Raw genomic sequence first — 17,765 nt, 5'->3', positions numbered from 1 at the left:
GAATAATTATTATTTTACTAAAAAACAACAAAAACAAACAAAAACAAACAAACAAAAAAACAGGTGCATTATTATTATTATTATCCGTAGAAAAGCGCGTAGTTAGTGTTGTTCTGACTCGTGAACGCAGCCCTCCTCGCGGTTCGAAGAAACCGGAAGAGGTTTAGTGGCAGTTTCCGGTTGGGGAAGAGTAAAGATGTCGCCGTCCTTATTTAATTTTATCGACGCTAAAGACAAATTTACGGTGAGAAACCACTCGGTTTCATTTCTTCATCTAAACATGCCCGGTTTTATACGATACCCCATGACGAAAATCGTAGCCGAGTTCCAGGTTTATGAATGAAGGCGTGTGTTTGCTCTTGTTCTGTTACCATAGCGGCTAGCGGGTGAAGCGTAGCTAACGTACAGGCTGTATCCTCTCATTATGTCCTCTCCTTCCCTCTCACACAACTTCAGGCGTCTGCCAGACATGCGATATCTGGCAAAACCAGCAAACACTTGATCAATACTTTTAACCAAATACCCGGCAAGTAAGTGGTTTCGATTTGTTTTCTTGTTACGCGTCATGTGTACACATCATTAGCTATTAATTTTACAGCCTGCATGTTTAGCGCTCACTTTCTTTCCCTCTTCTTGTATGTTTCAGTGAGACGGAAAAGAAAACCACACTTGACCAGGCTCTCAGGGGGGTCCTTGGTGATCAGATCGTAAGGAATTATTACTTTAATTTTGTCTAATTCGAGTTGTATCGAGCTGAAACGTTTGTTATTTGTCCGCAGGTTGAGCAGAAAGCTAACTGTGATGACTACCTGTCTCTGATCTACCTGAGCATTGATGCCGTTACAGAGGGTATGTTACTGCCTTATAACTGTTTTTTTTAACAGTTTCCCATCCTCAATGGTTGTGTATCATCACACCCGTGCTGCTCTTACACTTGTTTATTTCCCTCCACAAAATCCAGCGTTTCCACTGAGACTTAAAAACTCTAAAAATCATATGACTTGATAAACCGAGAATAAATACTCTTATATATGAGCATATTTTGCATTGTAGGTCTTAAATCACATTTAATCGAGTCTTAAATCCTTACGTCCATTTACTGCTTCATTGTGTTGGTGGCATTCATAGTTAGCTCTGTGTAATTCTTTATGAAATATAACTATTAGCAGTAGGCAGAAAGAAAACTGCAAATGAGACCTGGAAGTTTATTTACAGAAATCTCATCTCAATCGTCTCCGGGTCATTTGTCCACAATAAATTTTGTTATTTTCAAAGTAACTCTGATTTTTTTTATTTTTTTGTACTTCCTAAGTCTTAAATTTAACCCATAATGGTCTTAAAAAGGTCTTCAAAAGTCTAAGGTTTCACTTGTTCAAACCTGCAGACATCATAGTTTGAAATTCACACCCGGTTTTAAAAAACAATCTATTATTATTGTAAACGTCTTTCATATTTTTGCCTCTCTTTTTCCCTTTCTCCGTGCAGGTATCTGCTCTGCTACAACTCCTTTCGTCCTGCTGGGAGACATACTTGACTGCCTTCCTCTTGACCTGTGTGACAAAATATTCACTTTTGTGGAAGAAAATGTCTCTACCTGGAAATCGGTAAACAGGCCGTGGCTGCTCAGTAAAGTCAGATTTAAAAACATTTGTCCGGTATAACCTAGAGAATAACCTCTACTCTCTCTTTGTACCAGAGCTCCTTTTACACTGCAGGGAAGAACTATTTGTTGAGGATGTGTAACGGTAAAGATCTTCTCTCGTTCTCGTTGATGCACTTTCCCGTTTTCATGAAACAGAGCAGTCTGTGAGTCACTTGTCTGTCTGTGCAGATCTTTTGAGGAGGCTGTCTAAATCTCAGAACACTGTATTCTGTGGGCGAATCCAGCTGTTCTTGGCGCGTCTCTTCCCTCTCTCTGAAAAATCAGGTATGAACAGGACAACATTTTGTCTTTTAAACAAGTAAGAGATCAGTGGAGGGGTAAAGATACAATTTACAATATTGCTAATAATGTTTTATAACAATATGATAATAATGTTACATTTTTTTGTGATATTTTGTCTTTTAAACCAGGTCTCAATCTACAGAGCCAGTTTAATCTGGACAATATTACAGTGTTCAACAAAAATGAACAAGAAAGCACTCTGGGCCAAAAGGTAAAGTGACGCCACCTCATAATAATAATATTTTTAGGTGAAAACGTTTAAGTGAACTTTTGGTTATGTTCTTTTTATAGCACACAGACGAGAAGGAAGAGGGAATGGAAGTGGAGGAAGGGGAAATGGGAGAGGATGATGCACCTGCACCATGGTAGGAAGTCTACTTTTTGTTTTTTTGTTAGCTAGCTATGTGTTTATTAAAGTTTATTAAAACCATGTCACAATATGCTTTCAGTTCTATCCCAATCGACTACAACTTGTACAGAAAGTTCTGGACGCTGCAGGACTACTTCAGAAACCCTTTGCAGTGTTACGATAAATTCTCATGGATGACGTTCCTGAAGGTAGATTAGGCTTTAAAATGTTTCTTTCTGCTATCACATACTACATATATCAGATAACAACAGGTATCCAGGAGGCTCTTTAAGTAAGTTTCCTTTCTGTCTGACACAGTTCTCAGATGAGACCCTGGCAGTGTTCAAGAGCTTCAAGCTGGATGACACTCAGGCCTCTAAGAGGAAGCTGGAGGAGCTGAGAGCATCTGGTGGAGATCATGTTTACTTTGCCAAGTTCCTCACAAGTGAGAAGGTAAGGAAGCCTGTACACAGATCAGACATAACATTATGGCCACTTTCCTAATATTGTGTAGGTCTCGGTTGTGCCTCCAAAACAGTTTTGACTCATCAGGGCCTGTGTCCTGTGGTGTCTGGTAGCAGAATGTTACTGATGGGGGGCCTTTGGGTCCTATGGGGTGAGGGGAAAGGGCTTCTGTGGATCAGTCTTGATCAGTTTGGGATCTTTTTCATGCATCCTGCTGCAATCAAGGATTGCTATGGGGTGGGGGGGGTGCTTGGTCTCGTCTATATGGGGGCTACATGTCTTAAGTAACATCCACCCAAATGCCAGGTCCAAACGTTTCCCAGCAGAACATTGTATTGCCACAAGATGGTCAATGTTCTTCACTTCTCTTGTCATAATGTTGTGGCTGATCGGTGTACATGAATGAGGTGCACTCTTAAATTTTTGATGGTTTATTTATATGTCATTAATAAATTCAGTGAGAATATTGTTTGACTTTATTGCCTCCTCCTTTATGTGCAGCTGATGGACTTGCAGCTCAGCGACAGCAACTTCAGGCGCCACATACTACTGCAGTACCTCATCCTCTTCCAGTATCTGAAGGGTCAAGTCAAGTTCAAGAGGTGAAGCTCGTCTCTGGACCGGTGGAGGAGCAAACAAACTTACCCGTGTTGATTTTGAGTTTCATTTTAAACGTTGTTTTTTGCCCTCGTGCAGCTCCAGCTGCATTCTGAACGATGACCAGACTACGTGGATCGAAGAGACAACTAAGCTGGTGTATCAGGTCCGGCCCTGTGTTATACTGGCAGATTGTTACAGATGTGTTTCAGTGACTTCCCATTACCTCACCTGTGATGATGACTCTAGACTAGACGGGTGATTGTTTGAATCTTTTCTGCTCTTGTAGCTGCTGAGAGAAATCCCTCCCGACGGAGACAAGTTTGCCACCATGGTCGAGGTAAGTCATTCTTTGGGAATGCCGATATCATCAAATTAGATCACATGCTGTATTGTTCTCCGCGCACAAGTCACACCGTGGTTGTTTATTGTCCTCGACAGCACATCCTCAACACGGAGGAGAACTGGAATGGCTGGAAGAATGAGGGATGTCCAAGCTTTGTGAAAGAAAGGTACGGCAGCGTTGGTTCCAAAGCAGCTGTGATGATAATTTTCATTTTGCTGCAACAAATAGAAATGTGGTGTGTGAGCTTGTGCTAGCCGGTCAAAATGACACGCGATCCCACGTTGCTCTTTTTTCACAGAACGGTAGATGACAAACCCAAAAGACCCACCAGGAAAAGACAAGCGCCTGAAGACTTCCTTGGGAAGGGGCCGGACCGCAAGATTTTCATGGGAAAGTACGTCAAGAAAACTAAAGCAGCAACACTTTGTAGACTGTCTTTTGGAAATATTTAGAGACACTCCTCTTCTGTCCAACTCATAAAGTCTGTCTAAGCTATTTACTACTATTTCTGACGGGTTCCAGACCAAATTTCCACAAAAAGAGTTTAAAGGCTAGACTCTCACTGAAGCCACCGTGGAGGCTTCTTTCATAACTCCAGGTCTGTTTGGTTTATTTTAGCGACGAGTTGACTCGGCTGTGGAACCTGAACCACGACAACATGGAGGCCTGCAAGTCAGACAGCAGGTCAGTGACTCGGACACGTCTGTCGCTCTGCAAAAAATCAAAAGTGAGTTCCTTACGTCGGAGGTTTTTCTTTCAGGGAGTTCATGCCTTCGCTGGACGAATTCTTCGCAGAAGCCATCGAACAGGCCGACCCGGCGAACATGGTGGAGGACGAGTACAAGTAAGTGTAGGAACAGGTGAAAGTCAGGTTGTGCGTCCTGGGCTGTTGGAGAATATCTAATTAAAGTAAGTTAGGGTTTATACACGGATCAGACTTTCTTACTTCTTCTCCTCTCGTCCCGTTCAACTTTTCAGGGTTGTGCGAAACCCAAACTACGGCTGGCGCGCTTTGAGGCTGCTCTCCAGGAGAAGTCCTCACTTCTTCCAGCCGACCAACCAGAAGTTCAAGAGCCTCGCCGACTACCTGGACAGCATGGTTAGCAAGCTGGCTAAAGAGCTGCCGGTGAGGAACTCGTTTAGTTTTCATTCTTGTAAAAAAATAAGTGTTGACCGAGGCCGATTTATGTAGTTTTTGTTCTTTTCTCACGTGTCACAGAAGGACATCCCTTCTGAAGAGATCAAGACGGGAGAAGAGGACGACGACGACAACGGAGACAATCTTCTCAAAGACAGCAACGACAGTGAGTTTTAATTGTCGCTCAGTGTTTTTCACATCAGGCTTCTCCAAGTCTGTCAGGAACAATAGTGGCTAGACTGCATTTACTAGAGATCGACTGATATATCGGGCTGTTTTTTACTGGTATTGGTACTGACTGATACGTGGGTGCGTTCGCTGATAAATTTTTCTATGTTTTATTTATTTATTTATTTATTTACAAGGGAGGAAAAGCAGTATCATCTCCGAAAATCAGCTCAGAAAAGTCAGCAGCATGTATCGGATCGGCCATTGGCCAATAAAAAAAACGGTATCGGTATCTACTCTGAAAAAAATCCATATCGGTCGATCTTTAGCGTTTCAGTCTTATTGCACAACGTTACTGAAGTAAACACAAGTCCACCATCTGTTATTTTTAATGTTTGCATCCGTGTTGTTCTCCCTTATGCTTCCACGCAATACAGCAATAATCTCTACCAGGAATGTGCAAAGCATGTTTTCTACATCCCAACCGCTAAATGATCCAGTTGGCTTCAGCCCAGCTTGACCGTTCTTATTTTTAGACCACGTTCCTCAGCGCCAGCGTCTATTTACGTCCTATCCATCCTATTGTCTATTATTCCAAAGGTCCCAGCATTCAGAGCAAACCCGTGACCAACCAGCAGATGGATGAAATAGCCGCCAAGCTGGGCGCCCAGTGGAAGACGCTGGCTTCTCATTTGGAGATGAAGGCGGCCGAGCTTCGGGAGATCGAAACGGACAGCGAGGACGTCGACATCCAGGCCAAACTGCTGCTGGTGGCGTGGCAGGACCGAGAGGGGACGCAAGCCACCGTGGAGAACCTGGTGAACGCTCTCAACGCCGCGGGATTCCCCCAGATCGCAGACGGCCTCAGTGAGGCTTAAACCCAGACCGTTTTTAAACAGAAATGACCTCCATTACAATTGTTGCAGCGTCCCTTTTTCATACCAAAAACAATTGGAGACTAAAATTTTTGTATGTCGAGTAGCTGAGCTTTTTCACTGTAGAAAATCCAATAAATGTTTTTTTTTCCTTGTAAGAAATGTTCTTGCATTTGTTTTCGATCACACGAAAGAACGTCACATCGTGGTAGAACAGTTTATTTTTCACCACCTATGAAAAGCAGTCAGTCAATAACTTATTACAGAGTGTGGATGTTTTACACGTTGTGGCAGGGCGATCTGGAAACCTGCACGGAGAAACGAAGTGAAGCGTAGCATTTTTTTTTTTTTTTTTTTTGAAAAGGTACAGCCGTCAATACGGGCGTCAGCGAGAACAATGTTCAAAGCTCACGGAGCAAAAAACCATCACGGCTGAATCTCGAGTCTTTATTTAACCGCACGCAGTTCACCACAAGGGCGACCTGTTCTCAAACATCCCCCCCTCCACCTCCACCTCCACGCATACACACACACACACACACACACACACACTCCCCCTCCAAAAAGAGCATTAGTGAAGATTTGGCAGAAGAAAACCCCACTGTCAATACATCGGAGAACAATTCCAGGAGATGATGGGAGCCAAGCACTTAAAAGGCCTGAGATTGAACCCAAATTTCCCAGCGGGCTTTAACAGGTGAACAAAGGCTTTACAGTGTTCCATAAAAACATCTGAGGAGGTACAAGCCAGAATGTCAAGGACAAACAGCTCAGCTATGCTTTTTCTTTTTTCTCTCCTTTTTGTACAAGTTGATTAAATGACTAAAGAGAAATATTAAGCTTTGTATGATATGAGCACCTTATCAAAGGCTTTAAAAAATATACAATGTGTATAAAACATTTAATGAAACTGCAGCGCTAGACTTCAAAGCCTGTTAAGGATCCAGTCCAGAGGTCGCCTCTCATCATCTCTCCGTTTTTTCAAAGCCCATTATAGTCGAATACTTAACACCATTTTTGACGGAATTCGTTTTACAAGCATGTTGTTGGTTACAAAAAACAAACGAAAAAAAAAAATAATAATTAAGGTAATCAAATCCTTAAAGACACCAGTTTTATTGCACATCTATGCAGACAGTGCTTGGAAATGGCATTTTTGTACGTGTGCGTGTGTTGGATGTCGTCTAAGAAATCTTCCACAGCTACTGTTGCTCTTCAAGTATTTCCAGCCGCCGGGGGCCGTACAGTAGAACATACGCTATATGCCAGTCTCCGCCCCCGGACAGTCGCAGGATGTCCTCTGGGGACACCAGGCTCACCTTGTCGTCGTCAAACTTGACCCACTCATCTGGACGGAGGGAGACGAGAGGAGAGAAGAAGAAAAAGATAAACCTCCTGGACGTGGATTCGCTGGCGATACGTGATGTTGGATTATGAAAGAGCTGCGTTTACCTTCTTTCCTTTTGACCCATCCCACGTAGTGACCTGATGAGCTGGAGCGGCCTTGGTGTGTCAGCACAGCCTGCAGGTCGTAGTAGCCGCTGTTGTTGGAACCACAGTCTAAATAAATTTTTTTAAAAAAAAGAAAAAATATGTATGATTCAGGGCCTTAGAGAAAAGTCTCCTCTCAAATGGTTCAGGACAGAAAAGCTGGACTCTGACTACAGGTTGTTAATGAGAAACCTCACAATATTCTCCTCTATAATCTCAAACAAAAAAATTATAGCAAAATACACACTAGATTCCTGTGTCAGTTTAGAGAACAGTGGTGAAAGAACGCAGACACGGGTGGGATTTAACTTGCAGTAAATGTACTGATCCTCACTACATGTCCAGTAGGGGGCAGTAATGCACCCACAGGCTGGTTTGCATAACGGTTATGAAACCAAAAGAAGAAAAGAAACGGCAGCACTTGTCATTAAGCAGGGTTTCTGCAGGCTTGAAAAAGGGAAAGTTTGGGTTGATATTTAACACCTACAAGAAGAATGAAAAATGAGGAACATGGGAGACCCAGTATTACTTTCACAATAACAAGGTTTACTGTCATTTAACAGTCAACTCAGGACATCCCCTCCACTACTGAGGAACAGGAACATAAGAGGCCGGGGACAGAGGGAGTCATACTGCAAATGAAGCGGTTAAAATCTGTATGTAACTACATGTACATATATATTTATACCTGCTGTTTTGCACTTTGAAATATATCTTTTTAAACTCTTATTTTTATTCTTTAGTCCACCCATACGTGCACTCTCTGTGGTTGCTGAATGTCTCTGCTGCTGTTAACAATGAGAATTTCTCCAGGGTGGGATGAATAAAGCCACATCTCATCTTAAAAATGGGCGTAAGGAGTTAAGACTTGACTAAATGTAATTTACAATATAAAATATGCTCACATTTCAGACTTTTTAAGGCCTTAAATTGGGATTGTCAAATTTTTTAAGACATTTTAAAGACCCTGTTATGTTAGACAACAATATAAGACGTCGTAGTGAGGAAAAAAAAAAGCAGATGGCTGAATGAGTGCTGATGAAAAGATGTTTGGTCTGTCTTTCAGTGAGCAGGGAAGATGAGATTTTAAATGTAGGTTTGGTTTACAGTCAGCTGCTCTGTCTCCTTATTATTCTCTGTCGTAGTGAAAGCACCGACGTAATCACATAAATATCAAACATGGTTAAATCGAATCGGACTAAACTTCTGTTACGAGCCAGGTCCAGTTTGTATTCATCCGATGATTGACGAGAAGGGTTAATTCAAGATGAATCCTATCAAAACTCCTCTAGTCCGAGTCCAGTTTGACAGAAAACTGCTACGTGCCATTTAAAGCACACATAAGACAGACCAACAGGAGTCTGTGTAATGTGATTCCTTCTTTCTAACAAACCAATATTGACAATGACAATATTTAGCGGCATTTGAAGGCCACGCATCAACGTACCGTCTGGGAATGAGAAAGGCTCGTATTTCACTTCTTTTGCTGCGTCTGGTTTCTTCACCACCTGCTGAAAAAGGAGACGTACAGATGTTGTATTAAGCAGGTATGCAGTGTAAATGTAAAAGTATATCTGCAAAGATAAAAAGATACATCTATAAAAAAATAAATAAATATGCGTCACCTTTTGCTGCTGTTTCTCTAGCTTCTTGTCCTCGATGTCCTTAAACTTTGACCTGACGGGCAACATTTTCTCCTGGAGCTCTGAGGTGCACAGCTCGTAAACATCCAACATCAGCGGGAACTTGACGTCCTACGAGAATACACAGCATCTGATATTTAACAACAGCCGATTACAGCGAGCCACGACACACACACGAGGAAAGAAGGCGTCTGAGGACGAACCTTAAGAACTTTTGCATTCACAGACTCCTTCTCTTTGTAGAAAAACCTGACCATCTGAACAGTCAGGTAGGCAGGGAGGCGGCTAAGTTTTGACTGGTGGGAGGAGAAATAATAATAATAAAAAAGTCACACTCAAGTTTACAAATGTTGCAGATGATCTGCAGCGATTTCAAATAAATTAATAATTAAAAAAAAACACTTACAGATTTTATATACAGAGCATTTCTGTCCAAGGTTGGAGACATTTTTGTGATTTCTTCTTGCAGTCTCTGAAAGGGCAGAAACCTGATGAGATGCCTGGTGACAAACTAAATGTATCTTTCAGGATTTACAGCCTCAGGACCTTTCCTATACGTACCAGTCTCAGTCCTGTTGCAAGGTATTTGACTTCCTGGTTGATGAAGCAGCTGAGTTGGAGCTGGCTCTCCTTGCCCTTGATTGGCTCCTCCTCCTCAGACTCTGTGCATTTCATGCTAAATGACGGAGTTGAGGAAAAGCCTGGCAACACCAACCAACACCGAACCAAGAAATAAAAAGCGAGAACAAAGAGACGTTGCAAGGATACGAAGTTTCAAACTCTACGCCGAAATACTGGTCGATGAAGTTCTTCTTCGCGGAGGCGGACGCAGCTCCACCCTCGGACTCGGTCTTGGAGATTGAAAGGACGAAGCGCGTCAGTTGTCTTGAGCTCATTAACTACACATCCATCCTTTCATCACAGAACTAAACGAGATTAAAGGGGGGCTTACCTCCATGGCAGTCTCTGGCTCTAGTGGCTCCAATTTCTGCTGAAGCACTCTCATCATCTGCAGCCAGCACTCGTTGGCATCCTGAGAGTTTGTTGAAGCAAAAACAGCATCAGTGTGATCGTCTGGTTTGTGGAGCTCTGTAAAGCTGCGGTGCGGAGTTGCTCACCTGCTGGAGGTACTGTCCCTGGTCGCCCTTCTCAGCAAACTGTGGAAAAGCCATGTGAAGGAACTGCAGCAAAATAATGGGTGGGAGGCTGGACGAGGTCTTGTCCATGGTCTCGTATAAGTCCCGAAGGGCTATAAGGAGAATCATCGTCAGGGTCCACGCATTAATATACGGCTGTTATTTATTTTCATTTTATGAGGTGGACAATTCACACTACTTCACACTGTACCTGCTGTGATGTACTGTGATGGTGCATTTGCCCCTGAAGATCGCAGGGCACCTGAATACCTGATAAATACACAGACACGTTCTTAAAGATCCTGTCTGTTCCTGCTAAAACTGTTCGTGCAGACAGAGAACAACACGGCAGCAGAGACACTGACCTCCTGAGTGCAGTTTTCAGCTCTGGCACAGAACGTAGACACTGCACTGTGGCGTTCATGTAGCAGGTGTTACCCAGGTTTGTCAACCCACAAGGAAGCTCCATCTGAATGTGATGAGACACAGAGAGAGACAAGATCCTCATGTAAAAACACGGTTTAAGGTTAATGAGAATAAAAAAATAAAGAATAAAAGGCTCCAACTTCTGTTAAACAAGCTTCATTGTACACGAGATTCTCAGAGGTGATGACGATACAGAATCAACAGATTCATGTGTTGTCATGTCGTCTGCTTCCAGCAAACTGGATGTTAGCCACGAAGAAACATTTTATATCGAGGGTCTTTAAAAATCTATCCTTAATCCCAATCGTTTTTCATTCACTGCAGAGCGTTCATGGTGACTCACTCTGCCGCGAGGACCTACGAACACAATTTATTTGTGTGGGTTTCATAAGCGATTCTCTCCCAGCATCGTCACAGGAAACGCACAAAACCTAAATATCACAATAAAAAATGGTAATGGAAACAGCTTCATGAGGAAAAAAACTCTCAAATATCACTAAAACACGTTTACGTTCTGATGAGGTGGCGTTTCGGATGATATCGATATAAAAGTGTATCGTAAATGTGCGATGGAAACACTGTTTTGCATTTTCCTGTCGCCGGAGATGACGCGGGGGGGAGGTCATGTGACCAGTTCATTTTAAGTTCATCTTCCTCAAAGCTAAGTCTCGCACAATGAGAATTTAAGGCTTCACGAAAGTTACAGCTCATTTGCAAGACACCTTTCAATGGAAACAAGTATTTCATAAATATTGCTTTTATTTTGTGAAAAACGAATGAAAACGCAACTTCTGACGATCAATCAGCTTCCCTGGTTCCCCTTTTTCAATTGTGTCTTTCGTTATGAGGAAATGACGAAGAATGCAGAGTATCAATCCACACAGCAGTTTGTAATTCATAATGTACGTATGGTGCAAACCTGCCGCTCGGCTAAAATGTTCTTTGCCATAAATCTGTGACAACAACAACAAAACAACTGGCCGACTGCAGTTTCATGCGAGATAAAACTTCCCATTTTTTCAGCTGCTGACACGCTCAAAATGGTAAATACACCGTACATATTCTGTTTTCTAGTTGGTAAACATCACATTGAGGAAAAAAAACGGGTTTCAAGTGGCCACGTCAGCACAGAAAACATCAATTACAATATTTATTTTGGGCTTACTGCTAATTTTCCGGCTTACTCACCGCTGAGGCCAGCTGCTCCTCAGTCATGTCCTCCACAAACATGGGCCGGACAGCAGGCTCCTCGGGCAGCGCCTCTGCTGAGCCCATCATCAGTAAAGTCATTCCCTGCGAAAAAAATAAATAAAAATAAATAAATAAAGATGAGAAACTTGTTTTACTCACAGGTCTGTGTCTATGAAGGATCAGGCTCCAAACACATCATAAATACTCACATTTTTCAGTTTAATGTTTCCCCACTCGTCGTCCTAGAATAGAGACAGAACAACTGTTAATATATAATCAATAAGATAAATGTGTATTTTATTTCTCTCGTATAAAAAAAGCGAAGAAAAAAAGCATCAATATGAAATCATATACTTAATCTCTCAATACTTGACCAAAACTGCTGCAGACGCAGTTTAATTCTTAAAAATACCTCAAATTAATTGCTGAAACACTTTTATTTTGAAGATCAAGTTGCTTCTTTTTTAATGTTTTATTCAGGATTTCATCAAACATGAGGACAAAGGGCCTGGAGATGGCATTTTATTAGGCTTTTATTTGAGTGAGGTTTTCAGAGTTGGATTCCTCTTCAAGGTCTCATTTGTAGTTTTATTTATATATAGTTATATTTCATAAAGAACTACACCACCTTTAATGTGTTTCACACAATTAACGTCTAATCCGCCTTCAGCCGTATTGGCAATAATTATAAGGGGGGTCAGTTAAATCATGATCTGTGGCAGGAAGGAAAAATATATACGTTTACAATGCTGCCTTCTTAAAAGTCTTGCTTTTGGTCCGTGTACCTTCAGGGTGCCTCCCTTCACCATGACCTTCTGTCTGTCTGGCTGGACTCCCGTCAAGGCAAAGAGCTGAGCCTTGAACACCATGGGAGGCTCCTCGGTGTTGAGCTCCACTGCATCAAACTTCTCTTTGCCCCATTTCACGTTCACTGAAAGACACGCAGGAACGGCACATGCCAACATATTAAGCTTTCCCCCATGTGGCTGCTGGGAAAAGACACAAATCTGTCCAACTGCTGCTGCCGTGTATGACACAGCATATATCTAGCAGCAGCAGTGGAGGCATCAGGCAGCTAAGCGGACAGCCCAACTGTATGTCGCCTCACAAACACTAAGTAGAAGCTGATGATGGGAAGTCTGGCTCTTTTTTGAGAATCAGCTCTTTTGCCACAGCTCCCAAAGAAGAGTCGACAATTTCGGCTCCTGGATTTATTTAGTATCATTTAATATGTTAGCCAAACGCAGAGCACACACACACGGTTTGTGTGTTGATAAGCTCTTTTGCTTTCAATGTTTTCATGAGAAGTCCAATTTTGTTTATTATTTAACACTTAAAACATTAAATGCACAAACAAATGAACAAAACACCTGCCACCAAACACAGTAAACAAATGCAGTGAAGAAACTCTGCTCTGCTATCTACTAAAGTCTTTAAATTTCAGCCAGATGCTGCTTCGTATATTTTTATACAGAGGTACAAAATACATTTTACATAATAACTCTCACAAATGTTCCTTGTATAAGTCACTTTCCTATACACAAGTATATATCTGAGAGTATCGGAATATCAGCCTTGGTATTACTTGGTATCAAATCGAAAGGAAAAATAGTGGAATGGCACATCCCTAGATGTATGACGAAGTCCTCACATGTGATTCACCACATGTCTCGCCCATAAAAACAAAATTCTGCCCCATCCTTGCGCTAGAAAACATGAACAAGCAAAAGGGGAAAAAATAGTGGAGAGTCGACTCTCACTCGTTTGGAATCGACTCTTCTGATTCTCTACTAAGCATCGGCTCTAAGGAGCATGACACATCACTAGTGGAAGCTAACAAATAAACATCCGCTTACCTGCCTATTTACAGCAATAAAGAGCTCGATTAGACATTTTATTAACGCATAAGACTGTCACTGTGTAAAAAAAGTAAATGTTTCAATCGCTGTTTGACTCAAATAAGACGCCGCCGCAGTAAGAGCCGAATAAAGTGTACACTCACGGTTTGGCTAGCTCTGTTAGCAATGCTATGTGCGGGGTTTGGTTATTTTCACACTGCCACAAAACCAAAATAACCCCAGACTGGAAATAATACTAAAAGCGTACACGTCGTGATGCGAATGGGTTGCTTTTGTTTTTCTAATAACAAGTAAACCCACCTCCTTTCTTTCAGCTACCTGGCTAACCTAGCTAGTTGATAGTTAGCTACTCCGTTAGCTCGGCCGGCTCCGACAAACACACAGTCCGTAAACAGCACTAAAAAAAAATCCACCAAGGGTACAGCAGTCTGACAGCTGACTGGGTTATATCGTCTAATAACAGCGGTTTCTCACAGAGCTCCACCAGCGGCCTGAGACCATGACAGGCTGCTTCCCACTGTTAGCACGCTAACACTGGCTAAGCTAACAAGCTAATGTCATTTACGCACAAAAACACGTGCAACGATTCCCGTTTTTACTCTATTCTCTCGTGGCAGTGGACGCGCTGTATTAAAAAATGTACCATACCTGTAAACACCGGCATGTTTTTTGCGATCTTTTACTTCCTCAACTCTCTTTTATTTTTTCCTGTTTCAGTCCACCGGGGCGCGAATGGAGAGTTGGCTGCTAGTTCTCAGTCTGAACTTCATTCAAACACAATGACGCTGCAACAACACGCTGGGAACTTATCGACGCGCTCTGACATCTGCTACATCCGTCCTGCTGCTGCAGTGCATGAAACCAACGCATCCAGGCTACAGGCTATAGGCTACACCAATACACACCCAGATCATCTCCAGGGATCAAACACATTTTAGTTCGGGGGGCCACATTCAGCCCAGTTTGATCTCAAGCGGTCAGCACCAGTAACATAATAGAATAATAACCCATAAATCACGGCAACTCCAGATTTTCTCCATTTGTTTTAGTGCAAATAAGAACAAGTAAATTAGGAGAATGTTTAAATTTAATAAACTATACTTTAAAAAAAAAAAAAAACCTTAAGGAAAAATAATTGTAATTTGGGCACATTGTTGTCTGCTGTTTGGTGCTGGGTCTTCTCTTTCTAAAGCAGTGGACAACTTAGGGATAACAGTTATTTTCACTGAAAATCGTCAGTCTTCTGTGTATTTTTCAAATTTTGCAAATTCATGCTGCGGGCCAGATTAGACCTTTTGGCAGGCCACTTTTGACCCGCAGGCCATATGTTTGACACCTGTGCTTTAGTGCAAACAAAAACAAGTAAATTGGGAAAATGTTTACATTTGATGAACAATTCTATTTCTTAAGAAAAATAAGTGAAATTTGGATACATTTCTGTCTGTTGATTAGTCCTGAGTCTCAGTCAGTATGTTTACATGCATGTTAAAAAAATTAATTACTAGCTTAATCCGACTTTAACCAGACAATTTAAGTGCATGTAAACACGTTACTCCGACCGAAATTAAGACAACCAGATAATGTGATTGGAAATCAATTTTCAACCCCATGTATACGCTTAATCTGACTTTTAACTGGATGAGTGTGTGGATGCTCCACAACCGCTTCGCTGGCGTGTGACCCCAGAACAAAAACATCCAAGAAAGCTGGTTGCAAAAGAAGAAAGTAAACAGAGCCTGTAGAAAAAACACCTGAGAGATGTGAACGAGTGCGCATCTTATCTGCACCATAAGTAGTGCGCACATTACGTACATGTAAACAAGTAACGTACAAAGCTGAACTATTATCCATCTGTTTGTTGTTTGAAATGCCGAACGACGCGTTTATTGTATGACGTAATAGGTCAACCGGAAAGGGGCCGTATTAACCTGACACATATCGCCACCTAGTGTGGAGGAGGACTACATGTTCCCGTCACTTATTCGATTTTCATCACAGCATAGTTCGATTAAACTGTGCATGTAGATGCACTGTGTGTTGTGTTCTGTCCACTTCTCTTGTTAAAACAGTGGTTATTTTCATTGAATAATTGCAGTCTTCTATGTAATTTTCACACTTTGCAAATTCATGCAGCGGGCCAGACTAGACCCTCTTGCAGGACACTTTTGGACCGCGTGTTTGACAAAAATGTTAGTGTTAGCGTGTTAGTGCAAAAATGTAAATTATGCATATACTTACAGTGATAAACTAGTTAATATTTTTTCTTTAAAGAAAATTACATGTAATTCGGGCTCATTTCTGTCTGATGTTTTGTCCACTTCTGAACCCACTATAGATACACACATACATAGAAGACTGAAAATTTTCAATGAAAATGTCTGCTACCCCTAATTTGCCCAATGTTCTAGTCAGAGAAGTGGACAGAGTTGTCGTGACTTACTGGTCAGACCTGCTTGAGATCAAATTAGACTGTATGTGGCCTCTGAATGAGTTTGACACCCCCGATATAGTTCCACGCTACAGACAAACAAATCCTGAATTAAGTTTAATACTGGAACTAAAACAAAAAAATAAAAGCCACAATGTGTATCTGCAGTGAAAACTAGTATACAGTGAATGATAAAGATATGTTTATTGACATATCCATCAGTGCGGACTCCAATGCAATTTAACCATGCAAATTATCCAAGACAAGAGTAGATCATAGTTCCAGTGCTTTTTTTTCTTTTTTTAACTGAACAAAAAGTTACAAATAAAAAGACTGCGGAGGTATTCCATAATCCTTATGTCTCTTTCTTTATATACACTGTGGGGGCTTTGCATTAACGGGACATTTACCATGTTAGAGAAACAACTTGTAATCGTTAACAAGGACAATCGCTGACATCAATAGGCTCTTTACCCTCCTGAAATTTGTCATAAGATATGAACCACATGGGGATGTTGATTTGACACAATCTCTATTGCAATGTGTCCATAAAGAGGTAATCTAATATATATCTTTTATATACTCAACCCAGAGAAAGTCTGTTCTGATAAAACCACAAGTAAGTGGTGATTTTAAAAAAAAAAAAAAAAAAAAAAAAAAAAATGATGGAAGAGTTAAGATTTGTCTTGTTTTGGAACAAAAAAAAAAAAAAAAAAAAAACAAAAAAAACAGATATGGCAGTAAAATCAATATCTGAACGTTAAGGCACTAGGTGGGCCAAATGCTACACCTGTTTAGTCTTCTACAAATAATTTACAGTCAAGTCAAACAGTGCAGTTTTACATTTGTTAACTTAATGTTTTCCTTTTGAACCATTTATCTATGAATCAATGTAAGGCAATACATTACACACACAAAAAAAAAAAAAAAAAACAAGAAAAAAAAATATTACAGAGACAATGTACCAAATAAACGTAAAACAAATCCATTAAGTTTTAGGACTCCTATATGCCATTACAATGGAATCTTCCTTATGGCTTGGAGCAATAAAAATAATTATAATAAAAATAATGCATAGATTTAAATGATGATCTTGCATGCTCCTCACTCAATGCTCAAAAAAAAAAACAAAAACAAAAAAACAATTCTAATACTCATGTCCTAATACGTTGTCCCAAACCTGATAACTTGACTTGCAGAGTGATAAGAATAAAGGCAAAAAGGCCAGAGATATTAGAAGAAGGCATCAGTCACTTTTTTTTTTTTTTAGCTGGAAACAAAAGTATGCTTGCATTTAGCTTCGGTATCCATCAGGTGGGGGAAAGAAATTACTAAATAGATATTCGTTTTCCACCCCTGAGACTCAACCTTTCGCTGTAGATCTGCAATCCCTGTATGACAGTACCTTAAACTGAACACACGCTTGAAGGAGTCCCAGCAAAACCCCCCTTTTTTTTCCTTCCAGTTTCCTTTGTAACTGTCATATAACATGAAGCACTGAATGTCTACATGACTTGAGTCCTTCTCTCTCTCTGTTGTCCATCTGTTCGTTCATGACGAGTGTGCCATCCTCTGGTAGAAACGGAGAGCTGCAAGTGTGTCGAGTTGAATGATGATATGTTCTCTCAGATGATGGTATCAGGCTTTTTAATGTCCGTGATGCCTTGCGTCTGACATTTGTAGCAATGGTCCGGCGCTGGTTATTTAT

The 17,765-nt window shown here is 41.2% G+C and overlaps 2 protein-coding genes across 3 annotated transcripts; one reads left to right on the top strand and one right to left on the bottom strand.

Annotated features, from left to right (window-relative positions):
* The first annotated feature begins 110 nt into the window (after positions 1 to 110).
* thoc1 (THO complex 1) lies at positions 111 to 6,041 on the top strand. The gene is made up of 21 exons (XM_047589259.1): positions 111 to 244; positions 457 to 530; positions 647 to 707; positions 780 to 849; positions 1,486 to 1,604; positions 1,697 to 1,745; positions 1,832 to 1,927; positions 2,074 to 2,156; positions 2,237 to 2,310; positions 2,395 to 2,503; positions 2,613 to 2,747; positions 3,261 to 3,361; positions 3,456 to 3,522; positions 3,646 to 3,696; positions 3,798 to 3,868; positions 4,001 to 4,096; positions 4,321 to 4,386; positions 4,463 to 4,546; positions 4,681 to 4,828; positions 4,922 to 5,006; positions 5,609 to 6,041. Exons 1-21 carry the CDS (start codon positions 197 to 199, stop codon positions 5,884 to 5,886), a joined length of 1,965 nt encoding a protein of 654 aa, XP_047445215.1. The 5' UTR covers positions 111 to 196; the 3' UTR covers positions 5,887 to 6,041.
* A 45-nt stretch (positions 6,042 to 6,086) lies between these two features.
* Positions 6,087 to 14,471, bottom strand: usp14 (ubiquitin specific peptidase 14 (tRNA-guanine transglycosylase)). 2 transcript variants are annotated; one of them, XM_047589261.1, is made up of 16 exons: positions 14,278 to 14,471; positions 12,556 to 12,701; positions 11,980 to 12,012; positions 11,768 to 11,872; positions 10,519 to 10,622; positions 10,365 to 10,423; positions 10,136 to 10,266; positions 9,970 to 10,050; positions 9,786 to 9,868; positions 9,579 to 9,693; positions 9,424 to 9,489; positions 9,221 to 9,313; positions 9,000 to 9,128; positions 8,822 to 8,882; positions 7,336 to 7,443; positions 6,087 to 7,231 (listed from the first exon to the last, which is right to left on the bottom strand). In XM_047589261.1, the coding sequence occupies exons 1-16, from the start codon at positions 14,291 to 14,293 to the stop codon at positions 7,086 to 7,088; spliced, it is 1,476 nt and encodes a 491-aa protein (XP_047445217.1). In that variant the 5' UTR covers positions 14,294 to 14,471; the 3' UTR covers positions 6,087 to 7,085. The 2 variants fall into 2 exon arrangements, with proteins under 2 accessions (XP_047445217.1, XP_047445216.1); XM_047589260.1 differs by having other exon boundaries at positions 8,822 to 8,885; positions 14,278 to 14,468.
* Positions 14,472 to 17,765: the final 3,294 nt, after the last annotated feature.

This window comes from Mugil cephalus, chromosome 7 (genome assembly GCF_022458985.1).
Source record: "Mugil cephalus isolate CIBA_MC_2020 chromosome 7, CIBA_Mcephalus_1.1, whole genome shotgun sequence".
Lineage (NCBI taxonomy): Eukaryota > Metazoa > Chordata > Actinopteri > Mugiliformes > Mugilidae > Mugil > Mugil cephalus.
The sequence above is the reverse complement of the archived record's forward strand: the minus strand, read 5'-3'. Positions and strand labels throughout refer to the sequence as shown.

Coding starts and splice junctions, on each gene's coding strand:
- thoc1 (XM_047589259.1), top strand. CDS start 197: ATGTCGCCGTCCTTATTTAATTTTATCGACGCTAAAGACAAATTTACG. Junction 3,869..4,000: donor CCAAGCTTTGTGAAAGAAAG/GTACGGCAGCGT, acceptor CTTTTTTCACAG/AACGGTAGATGACAAACCCA. Junction 4,547..4,680: donor ATGGTGGAGGACGAGTACAA/GTAAGTGTAGGA, acceptor TCAACTTTTCAG/GGTTGTGCGAAACCCAAACT.
- usp14 (XM_047589260.1), bottom strand. Junction 11,873..11,979: donor GAAACATTAAACTGAAAAAT/GTGAGTATTTAT, acceptor TTTTTTTCGCAG/GGAATGACTTTACTGATGAT. Junction 9,129..9,220: donor TGAATGCAAAAGTTCTTAAG/GTTCGTCCTCAG, acceptor GTATTCTCGTAG/GACGTCAAGTTCCCGCTGAT.